This window comes from Zootoca vivipara, chromosome 12, assembly GCF_965207765.1.
Source record: "Zootoca vivipara chromosome 12, rZooViv2.hap1.1, whole genome shotgun sequence".
Classification (NCBI taxonomy): Eukaryota; Metazoa; Chordata; class Lepidosauria; order Squamata; family Lacertidae; genus Zootoca; species Zootoca vivipara.
Window position 1 is genome coordinate 12,133,527 of NC_142595.1, and position 19,478 is coordinate 12,153,004.

The 19,478-nt window shown below is 45.7% G+C and overlaps 1 protein-coding gene across 5 annotated transcripts; it reads right to left on the reverse strand.

The window, feature by feature from the left end:
• Nucleotides 1-1,630: 1,630 nt before the first annotated feature.
• On the reverse strand, nt 1,631-15,610 carry TMEM98 (transmembrane protein 98). Of its 5 annotated transcripts, none has more exons than XM_035137165.3 (7): nt 15,440-15,610; nt 9,906-10,103; nt 8,646-8,777; nt 7,548-7,581; nt 7,343-7,458; nt 5,123-5,182; nt 1,631-3,023 (listed from the first exon to the last, which is right to left on the reverse strand). In XM_035137165.3, exons 2-7 carry the CDS (start codon nt 10,034-10,036, stop codon nt 2,816-2,818), a joined length of 681 nt encoding a protein of 226 aa, XP_034993056.1. In that variant the 5' UTR covers nt 10,037-10,103; nt 15,440-15,610; the 3' UTR covers nt 1,631-2,815. The 5 variants fall into 5 exon arrangements, with proteins under 5 accessions (XP_034993056.1, XP_088512251.1, XP_034993058.1 ...); XM_088656125.1 differs by lacking the exon at nt 15,440-15,610 and adding an exon at nt 15,093-15,188; XM_035137167.3 differs by lacking the exon at nt 15,440-15,610 and adding an exon at nt 14,636-14,675.
• Between the last annotated feature and the right edge of the window lie 3,868 nt (nt 15,611-19,478).

The window sequence follows — 19,478 nt, forward strand, 5'->3', positions numbered from 1 at the left end:
TCTTTAAAGCTGTTGAGAGTTGTAAGGAGACCCAATTCCTTACAGAGCTTCGATTTCCAGAGAAGAGGGATTGAATGCTAAACCGTTCTGGAAATTTTAGCTCTGTGAGCGGAACAGGTGTCACCTAACAACTTTCAGCGTCCTTAAGAGACTACGTTTCCCAGGATTCTTTGGGAGAAGCTATGACTCTTTAAAGTGGCACGATACTGCTTTAACTGTACGGGGCTGTTAATTCTCCACAAGTTTCCAAGTAAATTACACTATGTTGTTACATCCAGGTGTCACACCCAGTACAATGTATTATTTTGTTTCAGACACAGGTAAGAACAGTTTGGGACAAGAGCCATGTTCTTTGCAATGTAGAGAATCATTGCAATTTTTATTGTAATAAAGTAGGTCTTAACAAATTACATGTCATTATCAATGTCTATAAATGGTGCTGACCCACCTTTGGATAACCATTTTCCTGACTAAGCAGTAGTTCCAGATAGGTATTTATTGTTGGCGTCGTTCATGCTTGCAAGCTTTTCATAGCACCTGCCCCCCCTATCGTAAGCACCTAAACACCAGCCTGTATTTCCCCCTTTAATCCAGGTTTATACTTTCCACACAAAAACCTGTCAGTTAAAAAGAAAAAGAAATGGATGTCAAACACCTATTTGCAATATGACTCCCATGTCTGGAAGCACTCTTAAGTTTAGGTGATGGGAACTCCCATATTTTATTTCAAGACAACAGTTTGAATGAAGAGCGGAAATAGGAGCGTCAAGTCCACAGATGAAAATATTTGCACAGCCCAAGCTAGGAAAGAGTGTGGTTTTGAGAGAAGTTGTGTCAGGCTGAACAACGAGCATTCAGCTGAAGGATCAGTTGACTGAGATTCACATCTTCCTTAAAAAATAAGGGAAAGTGGATGTTCTTGAAAATTAACAGCATCGGTAACAAATAAATATCTTTGAACCTGTGTGGAGTTCACTGAGCCATAAACAGCCCACATACATCTAAAATTTCGTACTGGTACGGCCCTACCACTGGGTGAAGAAATTTCCACCCCCTCGGTCACAAAAGGGAAGCAGATTGTTAATTATTTTATTTATTACAGTTGTACTTTTGCTGCAAAGGAGAAGGAAAGGTGTTGGTGGGATTTTCTGCCTTATGTACTCCAGCACTTTGAATGGCGAGGGACGTGTTTAATGCTCACGTATAGACGGCTAAATGTATGGGGCTAGTCCTGATGGGGAGATATCTGCGTCTGATAGCATGACATGGAATGGGTCTGAGCCTCTTCACCTCTCATTTAGAATCAGACACGAGCAAATTCAATTTTTTGGGACACACATGGATTTGATAGGGAAAAGATGATCTGAAGAGCTGCCCTAAATATTTTATCCCCCCCCCCTCCCCAGATACATTTTGAAAAGGGCCATTTTATTTTTGAAGTAGTTTGCAAGGCATGGTGGGCCTAATGGTTAGGCCTATGGGCAGCACTCACCCTAAATATGTTATCAAGAAACTTATGCATATACAATCCCAAAGGAATAAAAATGCTGACAGGTTTATCCCAAAAGTATAAACATGTTCCTTTGCATAGGAGGAAAAACCTCTTACATAAAGCCAATTTAGACAAAGGGGACACCCAACTGGCTGTTTATTGCGAATTCATTCTGATTTGTACACAAAGATCCAGTGGTTATTTCAAGCTAGTGGTTATTTTGCCACACTTTCCAGTGCAATTTGCTATTCCTTCTCTTCTTATCTGACTTTTTTTCAGTACGGAAAGCACAGGACTACGAGTGATCTTATATAAGCTCTGCGCAAATTGTAAGTGAACAAATCAAGATTTCTGCATTGCAGGGGGCTGGACTAGATGACACTTAGGGTCCCTTTCAACGCTACCTTCTATAAATTCTATGAGGAATGCTCAATAAGAACAGCCCACATGGAAGTGCCTTAAGATGTATTAGCGAGGATTCTGCTTACATTTTAAATGTTAAAAAAACCAATTTAAACTTAAACGTCGGTTCTGTGCACCAGAAATGTACTGGAACAAGATGAGTTACATTCCAGCTCTCTGTAGTCTTCAGTTTGTACTGTAGGATGCTCAGAGTCATAGCTGTCAACTTTCGGATTTGAAAATAAGGGATCAGCAGCCTCACCCGTCCCGGGGACAGTCTACGGTATGTCTAACAATCCAGGATAGCAGTGGGAAACGGCGCTGGAATAAGGGAATTTTCCCGCAAAAAAAAAGGGAGGGTCGACAGCTATGCTCAGAGTATATAAATAAAACTTTAGGAACACAGGCCTTAGAATCCAACTACATTTCTACATTCCCAGAAATGGAGGGAACTTTCAAAGGCAGCTTGTGATAATAATGGTTTCGGATAATAATGCAAAGCCATAAATCCTACTAGCCAGGCCCTCGAACCCCAGACGTACCTCAAGTAGATCTTTGCAATCTGTATGGGTTCCAGATTTTGACACAGCACCCCTTTATGTGGCCTTACTTGTACTTCAACAATAGATAACGTTTTTCTTCTCGCTGTAAAAAAAAACCCAACAGCACCCCACTTCTGACCTGGCATCTATACCACCTCGGTGTCACCCAGTTCCACACATGGGAGAGAATTAGAACAAGACATCAAGAGAGCAGAGATTCAGTCCTGTATCTCTGGGGTGCTAACCGTGCAGCAAAACTATGCTACGCAGCGGACGGCACAAGCTTTGCGGTCACGACTGTGGCGCTAGGTGAGGGGAAGAGAGGAGACGACAGCGGGGAACAGTTCATCCGAGGAGCTCTGGCCTTCTGATTTCTCTCTCAGATTGTCGACTGCTCCTGCAGGAAAGCATCGCCGCTTGGCCCAGTGCGCTCCGGTTCAGAGGCGAGGGCTGCCTCGCGCAACACAGCCATGTGCTCCTCTGCCGCAGATAGCGATTGGTCAATCCAGTCCATGCGGCTGGGGGAGTGGCAGGCGTTGCGGGTGATCAAGACCAAGTGGCTGACCGAAAGGAGCAGCGCTGTTGTCCTTCAAAAGGATGGAGACTGGTCAGAATAATGCCAAATGCCCCCATTCCCCTGCCCCCGGTACAGAAAATGAATTACTATTTGTTGTTTGTTCACGGGATTAAAAAATAAACCAATACAGTGTGTTATACATTAAAAGAAATTTAAAAGAAAAGAAATTTAAAAGAAAAGAAATTTAAAAGAAAAGAAATTAAAAGAAAATTATATGAAAATGATGTATTGCTGGTATTTAACTCCGAGTAGATTAGGGACCCAGGTGGGGCTGTGAGTTAAATCACAGAGTCTAGGGCTTGCTGATCAGAAGGTCGGCGGTTTGAATCCCTGCAACGGAGTGAGCTCCCATTGCTCAGTCCCAGCTCCTGCCAACCTAGCAGTTCGAAAGCACATCAAAATGCAAGTAGATAAATAGGAACCGCTATAGCGGGAAGGTAAACGGCGTTTCCATGTGCTGCTCTGGTTTGCCAGAAGCAGCTTTGTCATGCTGGCCACATGACCCGGAAGCTGTCTGCGGACAAACGCCGGCTCCCTCGGCCTATAGAGCGAGATGAGCGCCGCAACCCCAGAGTCGGACACGACTAGACCTGATGGTCAGGGGCCCCTTTACCTTTTAGATTAGCAACAATGTACAGGGCAAGGTCAAATGTTTGTTGGAAATGTAAGGAAAAGGAAGGCACCTTTTATCATATGTGGTGGAACTGTAAAGTAATAAAGGAATTCTAGGAAATGATATACAACGAATTGAAAAAAATGTTTAAAATAGCTTTTGTTAAAAAACCAGAAGCCTTTTTGTTAGGAATCGCAGGTGCAGAGATACCGAAGGAACTGAAAAGATTGTTTATGTACAACAGCTGCAAGGATGCTTCTTGCCCAGAGATGGAAAGATGGTAAGATACCTACCAGGGTAGACTGGCAGATGAAATTATTGGACCAGACAGAGATAGCAAGATTAACTGGGAAAATCAGAAACCAGGAGGATCAAAACTTCAGTAAAGAATGGGACAAATTTACATTATATTTGAAAGACCACTGTAAACACTTGAACCCTTGGGCAGGGTTCAACCCTTTGCAATGTTGCACAGATTTTGGACACAATGAAGGACTGTCGGTTAGATGGACTTATAATATGCAGTTTAAAAAGTTACTTAAAGAACCCACAGAGAGGAGGAGTGAAGTCTTGAGGTTCGGAAGAATCTTGTGTAATTTCTATTATTTGTGATTATGCGTGTGAATGAAGTTGTAAAATCAAATTGTAAAAAATTGTTTTGAAAAAATACAGTATAAATTCCAAAGCGATATACAACGTAAAACCGAAACAATCAATTCATAAAATGCTGTAACACTATCATAATGATAAACACTATAATGAAAAGCACTTATCATAATGATAAAACAAAACAAAAATAAAATAAAACCCATGGGACGAACTTTGGGTATGAATGTGGTTCAAGAAGGCAATTAGAGAACAGCCTTTACCAAAGGTGTCATGGACTTTGAAGAAGCACGAAGTCAGGACCAAAGGGAGAAGCAAGCTAAGAGGAAGGCTCACCTGGCAATTCCTCAACTCCCACCCAAAAACCTATGTCTAAGGCTCCAATATGTCCTGGACATTTTCCGAACATCTCCGGGATTTGTCCTTCAAAAATGCCACCCAGGCCTAATTTCCAAAAAGCACTCAAAATGTCTGGCATCATTGCAGCCCGTATGGGCAATGTCCTTTTCTTTCATTTTGCAAAATAAAAAAATTCCTTCAGTAGCAATTCCTTCAGTAGAATGTCCTTTTCTTTCATTTTGCAATTTTCCTTAAAAAATAAACACACACACACACACACACACACACACACACACACACACACACGAAAAACCTCAACAACTTCTGTGTCCAGATTTTCACTTACGGTAACCCTACCTATGTCCCCACTGTGGAAGGACGTGTGGATCCAGAATCAGCCTCCACAGTCACTTTTGGACTCACTGTTAATACTGTTTTCATGGAAGGCAATCTTACTCGGCCACGATCGATTGCCAAAGAGGATGTATGACCATGTTGCACAATCCGTTATCCTCCACTGACAACTCGCCTATCCGACGTTGCCTACTCACCTGGCATCCAGAAGTTTGGGATCCAGTGGTGGGTACATGGATCGGACCACATCATCGACCCTGGGAGAAAAAAGAAAACCAATAGCCTATGGGGAAGAGATGGCTCTTTCAAGGCCCTTTGTAACACAAGTGGTGTGTATTAGATTAATAAGAGCTACAGGCACATTAAGAAAGAGGGGAGCGTGAGAACACAGAATATGCCCTAGCCCAGGCATAGGCAACCTTGGCTCTCCAGATGTTTTGGAACTACAACTCCCATGATCCGTGACAACTGGCCCTGTTAGCTAGGGATCATGGGAGTTGTAGTTCCAAAACATCTGGAGAGCCAAGGTTGCCTATGCCTGCGGCCTAGCCCAATACAACTCAGGTTGGTGGGGAAGGAGTGGACTGGAAATACAGGAGAATCTGCAGGCTGATGTTACTGCTACTACTAATAATTTTATTATTAATATGCTGCCCCTCTAAGTGGGTTGTTGCCCCAGCTGTTCTGGGAGGCTTCCAGCAATATATATATATATATATAACACCATCAAACATCACACATTAAAGTATTTCTGCAGTGGGCGTTCACTGAAATGGCCATAGTTTGTTCACACACTTTTCATGCGGCAGCTAACAGCAGCAGCAACAACAACAACAACAACAACAACAACAACAACATTTATTTATACCCCGCCCATCTGACTGGGTTTCCCCAATCACTCTGGGCGGCTCCCAACAATGTCAAACTGTGTGTTTCTTATGTTTCTCCCCCCCCCATCCTTTTCGCACAGCAGAAAATTATATTTTTATTTTTTTTGCAACCCTGGATGGAAAATCATTAGCCAGACCAGAGGTGGAGAACCTGTCATTGCACTCCTATTCCCATCTGCCCCAGCCAGCATGGCCAATGGTCAGGGATGAGTAGAGTTGTAGTCCAGGGGTGACTTGAGAGTCCTGAATGGGGTAACTGTGCCCCTGAAGGACCAGGTGTGCAGCCTGGGAGTCATTTTAGACTCATAGCTGTCCATGGAGGCGCAGGTCAATTCTGTGTCCAGGGCAGCTGTCTACCAGCTCCATCTGGTACGCAGGCTGAGACCCTACCTGCCCACGGACTGTCTCGCCAGAGTGTTGCATGCTCTAGTTATCTCCTGCTTGGACTACTGCAATGCGCTTTATATGGGGCTACCTTTGAAGGTGATTCACAAACTGCAATTAATCCAGAATGCGGCAGCTAGACTGGTGACTGGGAGCGGCCGCCAAGACCATATAACACCGGTCCTCAAAGACCTACATTGGCTCCCAGTACGCTTCTGAGCACAATTCAAAGTGTTGGTGCTGACCTTGAAAGCCCTAAATGGCCTCGGCCCAGTATACCTGAAGGAGCGTCTCCACCCCCATCATTCAGCCTGGACACTGAGGTCCAGCTCCGAGGGCCTTCTGGTGGTTCCCTCACTTCAAGAAGCGAAGTTACAGGGAACCAGGCAGAGGGCCTTCTTGGTGGTGGCACCCTCCCTGTGGAACGCCCTCCCATCAGAAAAACAACAAGTACTGGTATCTGATTTTTAGAGGACATCCGAAGGTAACCCTGTTTAGGGAAGTTTTTAATGCTTGATATTTTATGTTTTCAATATTCTGTTGGGAGCCACTCAGAGTGGCTGGGGAAACCCAGCCAGATAGGGGTATAAATAAATTGTTGTTGTTGTTGTTGTTGTTGTTGTTGTTGTTGTTGTTGTTGTTGTTGTAGTCTGGGTATGGTGAGAATTGTAGTTCAGGGATGGGGACTCTCAGGCCCCAAGGGCCAAATGCAGTCCTCCGGGCCTCACTATAAACACCTTGGGACTCTCCCCAGGCCACACCCCCTCCTGAGCCACACTGCTCACAACCCCTGTTTTGTACCGTCAAGGTTTTTTTTGCCTGGCTGGAATTTGTCTTTAAACTCTGATCGTGCTCCTTGCTTGCGTAGACGGAAGATAAAGATGCGGGAGGGCGAAGAAACTAGCCGGCTGTGCATAGGTAGCGTTCAAGGGCTCCGTTTGCTTTCGCCAAGGGCTCCTCTCCCCGATGGCCTGCGGCCTCCGAGAGGTTTCCTGGAAGAGAATGTGGCCCCCCAAGCTGGGGAAAGGCTCTGCACCCTTGTTGTTGCCGTGTGACAACACCTGGAGGGATGCAAGGCTTCCGACCCTCGGCCTGCTCTAACGCTTCCCGCCAGTTTGGCATCGCCCCCCTGGCAACTCTCACCTGGGGCTAATCCGCTTGGCAACCACAATGATGTCGCTGAGGCTTGCCGGAGGCTTCATTTGGGCCCCCGAACCCATCGTCATGGCAACAAGCTTCTCGGTGAGGGTGTGGCAGATCTGTCCAAAGAGAGATGGTGTGAGTCAGTGCTGCCGCGCATAGCATCCTCACATTGTGCCCCCCCCCCAAAAAAGAGAAAGGGATTTACCTTCAGGATAGCAATGCAATGGGAGACCAGGCCCCTGAAAGGAGGAAGAAAGAGGGGGGGAGAGAAACACAGCAGTGAGTTTGAGAAGCGATGAGGCATTTTAGCAGATACCACTGAAAGAACCATCCAAGCTCTCCTGTTGTACCACTTTTGTAGCCAATGCAGAAAAGGGAAGTGTCACAGGACTGATTGCTCACATGATTATCGGTTAGGGAGCTACATTGCAAAATGGAGTAAACTGCAAATTTTGAAAAATCACATTGGTTCCCTGCTCCTAATGGCAAGGGGGTATTTCTCAAAGTTCACCATTCATCTTCCTCCCATCAAAACCAGCTACTCCCCACCACCACCAACCCCCGATGAAAAATCGTAGGGTGTTTTTCATGGGGAAAAGTCTGGCTTGCCAACTGCTCTGCGTTTCACACTCAGATAGACTATAATCTCTGGTGTTGTATTAATTAATTAATTACACTGGCAAATTAATGGCGGTGTACTGGAAGAAGCAAAGATCACCAGTGCCAAAGCAATGATTCTTCAACATCAACTTCGTTGGACTGGTCATGTTGTGCTGATTATCGTCTTCCAAAGAAAATACTCTATTCCGAACTTAAAAATGGAAAGCGTAATGCTGGTGGTCAACAAAAGAGTTCTAAAGACTCTCTCAATGCAAATCTTTAAAAAATGTAGTATAAACACCGAGAACTGGAAACACTGGCCTGCGAGTGCTCCAATTGGAGAACAACCTTTACCAAAGGTGTCATGGGTTTTGAAGATGCTTGAACTCAGGACGAAAGGGAGAAGCGTGCTAAGAGAAAGGCATGTCTCGCAAACCCTCACCGTGATCAACTCCCGCCCGGAAACCTAGGTTCCCACTGTGGAAGGACATGTGGATCCAGAATTGGCCTCCACAGTCACTTACGGACTCACTGTTAAGACCGTGTTCATGGAAGACAATCTTGCTTGGCTATGAGTGATCATCAAAGAAGAAGAAGACGTCTGCAGTTGTTCCTAATACCTTTCACAATTCTGGGTGAATAAAAAACAACAACCCTATTCCCCATTTTATGCTGCCTGGGGAGGCATCGCTGCAAAACTTACGAAGCATCTTCAATCCAGTCTGCGTTCTCCAGGATGGCTTCAATATGTGGGTTTGTTAGAACCACGTCATCCAATTCCAATTCTGAAGGTTCAGATTGGGTTTCCATGGTGCCACTGAAGTCGACGATGGGCCTGCGGGGAAAGTTCAAAGGTGAACTGGGATCGAGATCATGATCTTTCTTTCTTTCTTAAAATAATTTTTTATTAAATTTTCTGTTTTACAATTTCAAATACTAATTTCACATCCTTAAGATATCAATGACTTCCCTTCTTCTCTTGCCATGGTTCATTTGACATATCTTAAATACCGCATTTTACAAAAACAATACCAATCGGTTTTCCATTATTGCATCCGTCAAAACTTATTTACACTGCTGAATTTATCTTAATGCTGCCAGCGTTTTCACCGGTACAATTATTTTCCATCATTTTTTGGTTTTGCCTATCATTTCTTTTAAGGTTTAAAATTTAAGCAGTACTGTAGCTTTGAAATGGCTTTTTTTAATAAAAAAAAAAATGAGTCACTCACTGCCCTGCAACATGTTTTGTTTTGTTTTTGTAAATTGGTGGAAAACAAAACAAATTTAAATAATAATACTGTAATCAGATAATCTGGGGGGGGGGGAATCCCAACGGAGGAAAAAACAGATACAAACAAAGGGCATACTGATATACTGCAATGGCCATTTATTCTTCATAAAAAAATGTTGAATAAAAACATACGGTGAATGGAGTGTCATTCCCCTCAGATCTTAGTGTTAGGTCGGGGTTGGGTTTTATTTTATTTTTGCAAGTTGCGCATGAATTCGAACTCTGGCCCATCTCTGGGCAGCACAGCCACCTCCGAAGCAGAGGCGGGGCTCGAGAACTACATTTCCCATCAGGCGCTCCTCGCAGGCAAGACAGCGGTTCCTTCCACCCCACACGGCTGCTTCAACTAATCTAATCTATGCAATCCAATTCACCGGGTTCAAAACCACTGCCCTTAGACCTTTCATACACAAACCACTTTACAAATCTCCTCTGGGAAGCTGTTAAAACATTGTGCATAGGAGAGATACCTTCCCAAGCAAGACTGATTCCCAGACCCTGTTTTCCATCCTGACACTCAATTCTGACATGTTGTTAAAGGGTCCCTGCGAGAGAGCACGGAGTTTTTCTGCATCACCCAGTGCAATGTCTCATGAATTGGAGGCGGCTGAGGAGGGGAGCGTTACGTCGCACCCTCACCGTTTCTTTTTCAAAAATTTGCACGCTCACCTGGTATCATAATGGTTCAAGAAGTCCTTGGGCCGGCAGTAACGTTGCCTGCACACCACGACCAGAGCCACGAAAGAAGCCAGGAAGATGGTCGCCAGCACCCCAATGGCCACAATCACAACCGTCTCCATTGCTGGCCCGTTGTACCCTCAGGGAAGAGAACACTTAGGACATAGGACACTTCAGAAGCGCTTCCACCTAGAATGAAAGGGAGCAAAAATGAGGTCGTGGAGATGCCAGTATAGGCAGTACCACCTCCACCGAGTCCTTGTGATGCGAGATATGTTTACAAAGCAAGAATCTGTGCTCGGGTTCTCTTGAAAAGTTAAGGCATGACTAATCCATATTCAGTGATCCTGAGTATAGGCACCTTCTTAATGCTTGTTAAGTGCCTTGCAAGACCAGGTGAAAATTCAGCATCCTTTTCAAGAATCCCTGCAGAAAAGGCACTTGGTGGTTCGCCAGAAATTGGCCAATGGATGGATTGCAGAAATTGCAGAAATTGGCGGATTGTAGTCTACTTTCCCCTACTGCACTGTTGCCTAACACCAATTGTTGCTTACTCCAGGCGTTTGGGGTGTGTGTGTGTGCGTGTGTGTGTGCGTGTGTACACATGGACAACAGACATGGTTTTGCTCCAGCTTCAATAGAATGGTGTGCATGTTCACCATGTGCAATGGAACGACAAAGAAAATACCATTTGCTCCCCCCGGAAAAGAAGATAAGGGAGCACCACAAATCATTTTCACATGCACATTCTTTCACAAAATAGTAGATCTAGTAGATCTGCATTGATCCTCAGGGACCCCCAATTCTTATTATTGTAACATTACAAGACAGGGGCGCCATCCGGGGGGGGGGAGGCATCACAAAATTTTAAAGAAGGGGGACGGGCCCCCTCAGCATTCTGCGGTGATGTGCACATGTTGCCCGGCATGCTCATGTCACGCAATGCTGCATCACATGCACATTCTTTGTGGCATGTTGTGCGGCATGTGCAAGTGATATCAGCACGCTTGCAGCGGTGGTCCCCTCGATTGCAGGGCAAGCCGGTGCCCCTATTATAAGACGATTTGTATTATCTTAGAGGGTTGTGTAATCTTTGAACAGTGTGTGGCTGCGAGCGGGGCATGGCTGTGACTATTATGAAGGGACCCTGCACTTCTTAAGTTGTCACAACATCATTGCATTTCTTAAGGGTGCCGACCTCGCAAAGCTCTCGTTCCCACCACCCTGAACAAACTACAGTTCCCAGGATTCTTTGGGGAAAGCCATGTTAAAAAAAAAAAGGTAAAGGTAAAGGACCCCTGGACAGTTAAGTCCAGTCAAAGGCAACTCTGGGGTTGTGGCGCTCAACTCGCTTTCAGGCCAAGGGAGCCGGCGTTTGTCCGCAGACAGCTTTCCGGGTCATGTGGCCAGCAGGACTAAACCGCTTCTGGCATAACGGGACGCCGTGACAGAAACCAGAGCGCACGGAAACGCTGTTTACCTTCCTGCCACAGTGGTACCTATTTATCTACTTGCACTGGTGTGCTTTTGAACTGCTAGGTTAGCAGGAGCTGGGACAGAGCAACGGGAACTCACTCCGTCGCGGGGAATCGAACCGCCAACCTTCTGATTGGCAAGGCCAAGAGGCTCAGTGGTTTAGACCACAGCGCCACCCGCGTCCCGATGGGGAAAGCCATGACAGTTAAAGCGACATGAGAACGTTTTCAATGCATGCTGAGGATGGGACCTAAACTGCTGTTCTAGTTGGCTTCTGTACATGGAACAAGCTGGAGGGACCCATGATCTTGTCCAGGCATCCCCAAACTGCGGCCCTCCAGATGTTTTGGCCTACAACTCCCATGATCCCTAGCTAACAGAACCAGTGGTCAGGGATAATGGGAATTGTAGTCCAAAACATCTGGAGGGCCGAAGTTTGGGGGTGCCTGATCTTGTCCTTCATCTCAGGCAGCAAAATGTCTTGGGCTGGTCATGTGTCTGCTCATTTTTTTTTTTAAAAAAATATCCCCTTTATTTTATTTCTATGGCAATTAGGCAGGCATGTTGATGGATTCTGAAACTGTCGGCCGGATTACATAAATCTGCTATTAAAAGGTGCAAGGCATATTCCCACCCCTTTTTTTTTCACCTGGCCAACTTTGGGCCGATGCCGTGTGCGAAACCGAACGACGACCCCAAACAATGAAGGTAAAGGGCTGATCCCTCCCTTGGCTAATATACACAATGATCCCTCCCTTGGCTAATATACACAATGATCCAACTTCTCGAGCAGGACCAGGTGAGAGTCCTCATGCAAATCGAGCCAGCCCACCTGGGAAATTCAACTTGTCTGCAGCAGGATGGGGCGGAGGGAAGAAGGGTCTCACCTGGCCTCCGCAGGATCACAGCCGCCGCCGCTGGTGCTGCCAGGAGGAACTTCCGTGCAAGGAAAGCAATGGAGCAAACAGGAGCGGCGCTGTTGACCTTTGCCCCCTGTCTTCACGGCCCAAAGCAAACAGTGCAAGGAATGGGAGAGTGTTTCCTTGGACACACTACTGGCCTCACTAGGCCTGCCCAGTCGTCATCTTGAATCAAGAGGAGATGGGTGTGTTTCGAGTGCGCACACAAGCTGTGGGGAAATCTAGCCCTATTGTCGGGGAAAGTGAGGCGGCTGCCTCCGACATCAAGTGCCGGGAGGTGGGAGAAGCTGCAATCCCAAACCCATCAAGTGTCCCTATTTCCCAGGGACCGTCGTGGATTGACAGAAGCCGTCCCACTTTCTAGAATCATAGAGAGTTGGAAGAGACCACAAGGGCCGTCCAGTCCAACCCCCTGCCAAGCAGGAAACACCATCAAAGCATTCCTGACAGATGGCTGTCAAGCCTCTGCTTAAAGACCTCCAAAGAAGGAGACTCCACCACACGCCTTGGCAGCAAATTCCACTGTCGAACAGCTCTTACCGTCAGGAAGTTCTTCCTAACGTTTAGGTGGAATCTTCTTTCTTGTAGTTTGAATCCATTGCTCCGTGTCCGCTTCTCTGGAGCAGCAGAAAACAACCTTTCTCCCTCCTCTATAATATATGACATCCTTTAATATACTGGAACATGGCTATCATATCACCCCGTAACCTTCTCTTCTCCAAGCTAAACATACCCAGCTCCCTAAGCCGTTCCTCATAAAGCATCGTTTCCAGGCCTTTGACCATTTTGGTTGCCCTCCTCTGGACACGTTCCAGCTGATTTGATCCTGGAATCTCCCGCTTGGGACGTCCCTATTTTCATCGAATAAATGTTGGAGGGCATGAACCATATACAGTGGTACCTCAGGTTACAAACGCTTCAGGTTACAAATGATTCAGGTTACAAACTCTACCAACCCAGAAATAGTACCTCTGCCCCAGGATGAGAACAGAAATTGTGCGGCGGCAGCAGGAGGCCCCATTAGCTAAAGTGGTGCTTCAGGTTAAGAACAGTTTCAGGTTAAGAATGGACCTCCGGAACGAATTAAGTTCTTCACCTGAGGTACCACTGCATTTAAAGCACACACACCCTGCGCACAAAGAATCCTGGAGACTGTTGTTTGCCCCTCGCAGAGCTACGATTCCCAGCACCCGCAACGTACTAGTTCCCAGGATTCCTGGAGGGAAACCGTGTGGTTTAAATGCATGGTGTGTGCGCTCAGTCTGTGTCGAAGAATGATTCAGCTGCCACCCGCCTGGTCGGCTTCTGCACACAGAAGGCAAGGGGAGACCCAGTCTTTTATTTACCAGCAGTAACAAAACGTCTTGGCTGGCTTTGGGGAGGAAGAATTACATGGGCACTGTTTGCAGGTACAGTAGGCCCACAACTTACGATCTGGGAATCACGCCTAAAGCCAAAATTGCCTATAGCAGGGGTGGCCAACTCCCAAGAGGCTGCGATCTACTCACAGAGTTAAAAACTGGCAGTGATCTACCCCCTTTTTTTGGAGTTCATGTCAAAGTTGTTGAGCTTTTTTTAGGAGGAAGGAAAGCCCATTTTTTGGGGGGGGGGTGGATCAAAGTTGTTGAGTTTTTTTGGGGAGGAGGTAAAAGGTTGAGGTTTTTTAGGGGAGCCACAGTTGTTCAGCTTCTTTGGGGCAGTGATCTACCAGTGATCTACCCCAGACATCCAGTGATCTACTGGTGGATCACGATCTACCTGTTGGACATGCCTGGCCTATAGTTACTGGGTTCAAAGGTGGGTGGGATTGCCAGTGTCTTTTTCCTGGATGTCCAACCCCTTTTTATTTATTTATTGGCCAAGTTCATAAAGATGAATGTGCACAAGTTACACGCGTGTTAAGTTGTGGGCCTACTTTACAGTGCAAGAGGCCAGGACGTAACCCTAATGTGCACCGTTAATATATTTTGTTTGTCTGCCGTCTCCAGAGCTTTACAGATTCTTAAAACACGCACTCCATTCTGCACTAAGAAAAGTCAAATATTTCAGCCTATAGATAAATGGAACAAATCAGAACAAAATACACTTAAACTTCCACGTTTTGCTCAATTTATTCTGATTAGAATAGAAAGGGGATCCGTTTGACCACTGAAAATATTAAGCACCTCCATTGTCGTCTGTTTCTGCGACTTCAATGAAGAGCTAGACATTTACTTTATTTCCCAACATGTAACAAGGGGAGGTTCACTTGCCTGTGCAGCTTGCGACAGAGAAATCCTTTTCTCTTTCTCTTTGCTATGCTTCCAAAATGGCCCTTTTGCTTACCTTTTCTTTGTGGGTGCAGTTCCACCCTCAATAGGAAAGAACTCTAGGGTAGTTCAGATAAAAAATAATCATGCTAATAATTTCAATTATTTATACCCCGCCCATCTGACCGGGTTGCCCCAGCCACTCTAGGGCGGCTTCCAACACATATATAAAAAAACACAATAAAACATTCAACATTTAAAAACTTCCCTATACAGGGCCGCCTTCAGATGGCGTCTAAAGGTTTGTCTAGCCAACTTATCTCATCGGAATTCACAATAATTTTATTATGATGAACTGTTTTTAACTACTGTACCACCTTTTCCAAAGAGCTTAAAGGGGGGAAGAGATGCAGAGGAAGGAAGGAAGGAAGGAAGGAAGGAAGGAAGGAAGGAAGGAAGGAAGGAAGGAAGGAAGGAAGGAAGGAAGGAAGGAAGGAAGGAGAGAGATCCACAGCTACTGTTGCTGCTGTTACCTTTTCCTCCTCCTCACTCAGGAATTTTGCCTTAGCAAAAGAAAAAAAAAAAGTCCTTCTCAGCAAACAGTGGCCCCTTCAGAACTGCCTGTGGAATGTCTGGTTTTCTTTCTTGCTGCTGTTCTTTTAAAGAGGATTAATCACTAAACTCTGGCTGTTTCTCTTCCCCCGCAATAAAAAACAGCCACCACTTTTGAAGCAAGACCTCAACAACAAAATGCAACAGGGAAAAATAATAATTGCACCCTAGAGAACATGGGAGAACCCCCAGCCCCCACCCCAGCGAACCAAACACGCCTTAAACCAGCAATTGAGAGTGCAGAAACTTTTCTTCCCTTTTCATTTACCTGCGGGAAGACTCGGGTAAAGTGTTCTCCTTGCCAAAGGTCCAAGAAGCTAAGAAGGGCCTCTGGTCCTGGCAGCGCCAACCCTCTCTTCTGACTCCTGGCGATCTGGGTCCTCCTGCCTGCATTCCTTAGCAGGATAATACTGAACAGATGCCAAATGGACAGAGGAGAGATTAGAAAGTGGGCTGGCCAAGCTAAGGGGACGGAGGTGGGATTTGGGGGTGGGGGTGGGGGCAAACTCAGCAGGGATGCTGAGCTCACCCTTCACTGTGGGAGAAAGTGCCCGAATATACTTGTCATGGACAAAACCATATCACTTTCTTTTTTTTTGAAACACATTTAAATTTGCAATTCGGTGTAACAGGGACAGTACAGATGTAGCAGCAATTAAAAAATATAAATTAGATCTTACTCACTAAAATATAACCTGAAGTTGTCATTTTAAACCTTAATCATGATTGTACCTTAAATTGGACCCAGGTGGGGCTGGGGGTTAAACCACAGAGCCTAGGGCTTGCTGATCAGAAGGTCGGCGGTTCGAATCCCTGCAACGGGGTGAGCTCCCGTTGTTCGGTCCCAGCTCCTGCCCACCTAGCAGTTCGAAAGCACATCAAAGTGCAAGTAGATAAATAGGGACCGCTCCGGCGGGAAGGTAAACGGTGTTTCCGTGCGCTGCTCTGGTTCACCAAAAGCAGCTTTGTCATGCTGGCCACATGACCCGGAAGCTGTCTGCGGACAAACGCCGGCTCCCTCGGCCTATAAAGCGAGATGAGCGCCGCAACCCCAGAGTCAGACACGACTGGACCTGATGGTCAGGGGCACCTTTACCTTTACCTAATTTTGGCAAATATATTGCTGGGGTAAACCCCCTCTCATTGTCTTTTATTGCTGAGTGTTTATTCATCTCGCTCACATGGCATTGTAGTTCCACATCCCAATTTCTAACTTCCATGATTTTGTATGAGCTGGAACTGGTCTGTGACCAAAATCATTCATTCATTCATTCATTCATTTGCATCACTTTGGCTTGCAAGCCAGCTAACAGCTGGAGGAGACCCTCATCCCAGCAGGAACAGTTGCAACTCCCAACAGGATCCATCCATGCAGAAAGAGAGATGGGGCATTTAAATGCCAAAATGCAGCTCGAGGTATGCGCGAAGCGATGCACATTGGGGTAGACTCCATGTGTAGCAACTGGAAAAGGCAAAATCCACATTAGGAAATGAGTGAAGAGAACTGATTCCCTAAATGGATTGTAGCCTCAGCCACAAGGAAGATCCTACAATGCAAAAAAGCAAACGCAAATACGTCTACACAGAATGCTTCATTTCTCAAAATGACGTTGTAACTTCCATCCTAAACACTCGACGTAACACCTGTGCTTTTCTTTTAGGAAAAAATCTACCGGTACTGCATACTTGTCTTGGGGGGGGGGGGGGAAGCACTACATCACACAATCCCAAATAAACACACACACTTCTTTCATTGAAAGGTTAATTGTTTATTTTAAAATCAATTGTCACAAATTGTCTTCCAGCAAAAAAAGCAGCAACCGAAAAACCAAAAAGTCCTTCAGGCCAACCACCGTTGTCTAAGATGGTTCCTAAAATGACCATCAATTTAAGAATCAAAACCTGTTTAATGTAGAAGGTAAGTGGTAGGGACTGAATAATTTTGTGCTTCTGCAAAACCCATGCCACAATGGAGATGTGCTAATTGTCCGATTCCTGAACAAAAAGGATTCGAGTATCTCATTTTTGTTGTGCCTGCTAACAATGCTCTGACTCTCCTGTCAAATCTTTTTCAGGAACAGGAAATGCTTTGGGATAAAGAAGTATATTTAACTTGTTTCGCCAACGTTTATCAGAGGCATGTTGCATTCTAATTTGTTAGGATTCCCTCTCCCAACGATTTATAACCACACAACTCCTCTGGTAGCCCAGAGCTCTGTGGACACAAAACAGTAAATAACATGACATGGCTAAAAAAAAGGAGGAGAGGAATTCATCTCTCCCCTCCCCTCCAATGATAAATTATTATTATTATTATTGGAAATACATAGCTGCATCTGCAAGGGAGGTGCATAGGGAAAGGGCACTTTCTTAATAGCAATACTGACTTATCACTTTCTGTGGACTTTAAAAGGTTGTGGGGCTGCAGGTTTTATGTCTTGAAGGTCAGACGCCACGCAGACAGTGCAGGGAACGCAGACAAACTTATATCATGTTAGATTGGGAGGGAAGACACAGAAAATATCCTGTCCTTGGCCAGGTGAAAAAGCAGGATGAACATTCCTCCTTCATTGTTCATTAAAACCATAAATACAATTCCCCCCCATCCCCCCTCGAGGTAGGTTGGTAAAGTCACTTTTCTACATCTGCCTATGGCTTTGTGCAAGGGACTTAGAAGCACCCATTGCACATTCAATGCCTCCAACCAAGCCACATGGTCCTGGAACCTGTGCAGGCAAAGATGCCGGAGAGACCACATGGTAAATTCCTGTATACCACCTTTCACTAAGCTGATGCCCTCCAGATGTTTTGAACTATAACTCCCTCCAGTCCCAGCTGCTGATGGGAGTTTCAGTTCAAAACATCTGGAGGGCACCAAGTTGGCAAAATCCGGTGTAACCAAGTCATGGTTAAGTGCCATTTTGGAACAGCGTTCCTCTAAGCCAGACATGGGGGAACCTGTGGCCACTCCCACCAGCCCCTGACAAATGTTTGGGGAAAATGGCAGCTGTAGGGCGGTCCTACTAGCCCTACTCAAAGTAGATCCCCCCCTTAAGTTAATGGACATGAGCTTTCATTGCTTTCAATGAGTGCGCTCTGTCTTTTGTTGAATGCAATACAGTCATACCTCTTTTTGCGAACGTGATCCGTGCGGGAGGCATGTTCGCAACCCGCAGCCTGAAGCGCCGCATCTGCGCATGTGCGAGCGCCAAAACACGGAAGTAACCAGTTCCGGTACTTCCGGGTTCGGCGCGGTCCGCAACCCGAAAACGCGCAACCCGCAGTGTTCGTAACCCGAGGTATGACTGTACAAGCAGCAATTGAAGGGCCACAGATCCTCCATCCCCTGCCCCCTATGAATTCCTGAATGCTGGATTTAACAATAAAATAAAATATCCCCCCCCCCAAAAAAAACCACTCCCAATCCTTCAGTAGATTGTAGAGTGGTCCTGGCTGTGCCATGTATCACAGTTTTAACAGCATCTCTTCTCCCTGTGGGAAGTACTTCCTGGTAGAATGGCAGGCCATGAAATCCGGTGTTTTCCCATGACAAGGCAACCTTAAACCCTCATGGCTCAGAGCACCTGGGCTCTTGGCTGGGCTTCTATGTGTACTCAGACGTTTGAGTTATTCATGTACCAGCAGCAGTGCCCAAACCAGGAGAGCAGGATGGAAAAGGCAGCAAGCCTATGTACACAGCTTCCAGTACATGGTGTTTTCCACTGGAAATGGGGAAGAATTAGACCTCATTGTTACCAGTGTGAGACTCCGCCACTTATTTGTGCTGTTGAGCAGTGTGACAGATGAGTGGTGCAACATTGGAGCAGGAAGTTCACAGATCTAAGCCACAGAATTTTTCCCAAATGGCAAAAAACTAGCCTTCTCAATCACCGTTGGTGCTAAAAGCACAAACTGAATCCTCTTGGCTGAACCAGAAAGTTTGCCAATGAAAACACTCATGCAGATATTGCTTCTCGTGCAACGTCAGAAGTCGTGTGTGCCCTGCATGTGCCTTGTTCTATGATACAAAGAAACATTTCAATCAGTGGCAGATGCTCCCAGGATCAATTTTTTTGCAGAGGTAGAACATGTATAGGAAGCACACTGCGGGTGGACAAAGTTGCACACCACAAACAGGGCAATCTCAATAAACCGGTCAAGTGCGATCAAAATAAAAATTTAAAAAATCCTTCCAGTAGCACGAGACCAACTAAGTTTGCCATTGGTATGAGCTTTCGTGTGCATGCACACTTCTTCAAATGCACACTTCCTTCAGATTTCGTGCATGCACACAAAAGCTCATACCA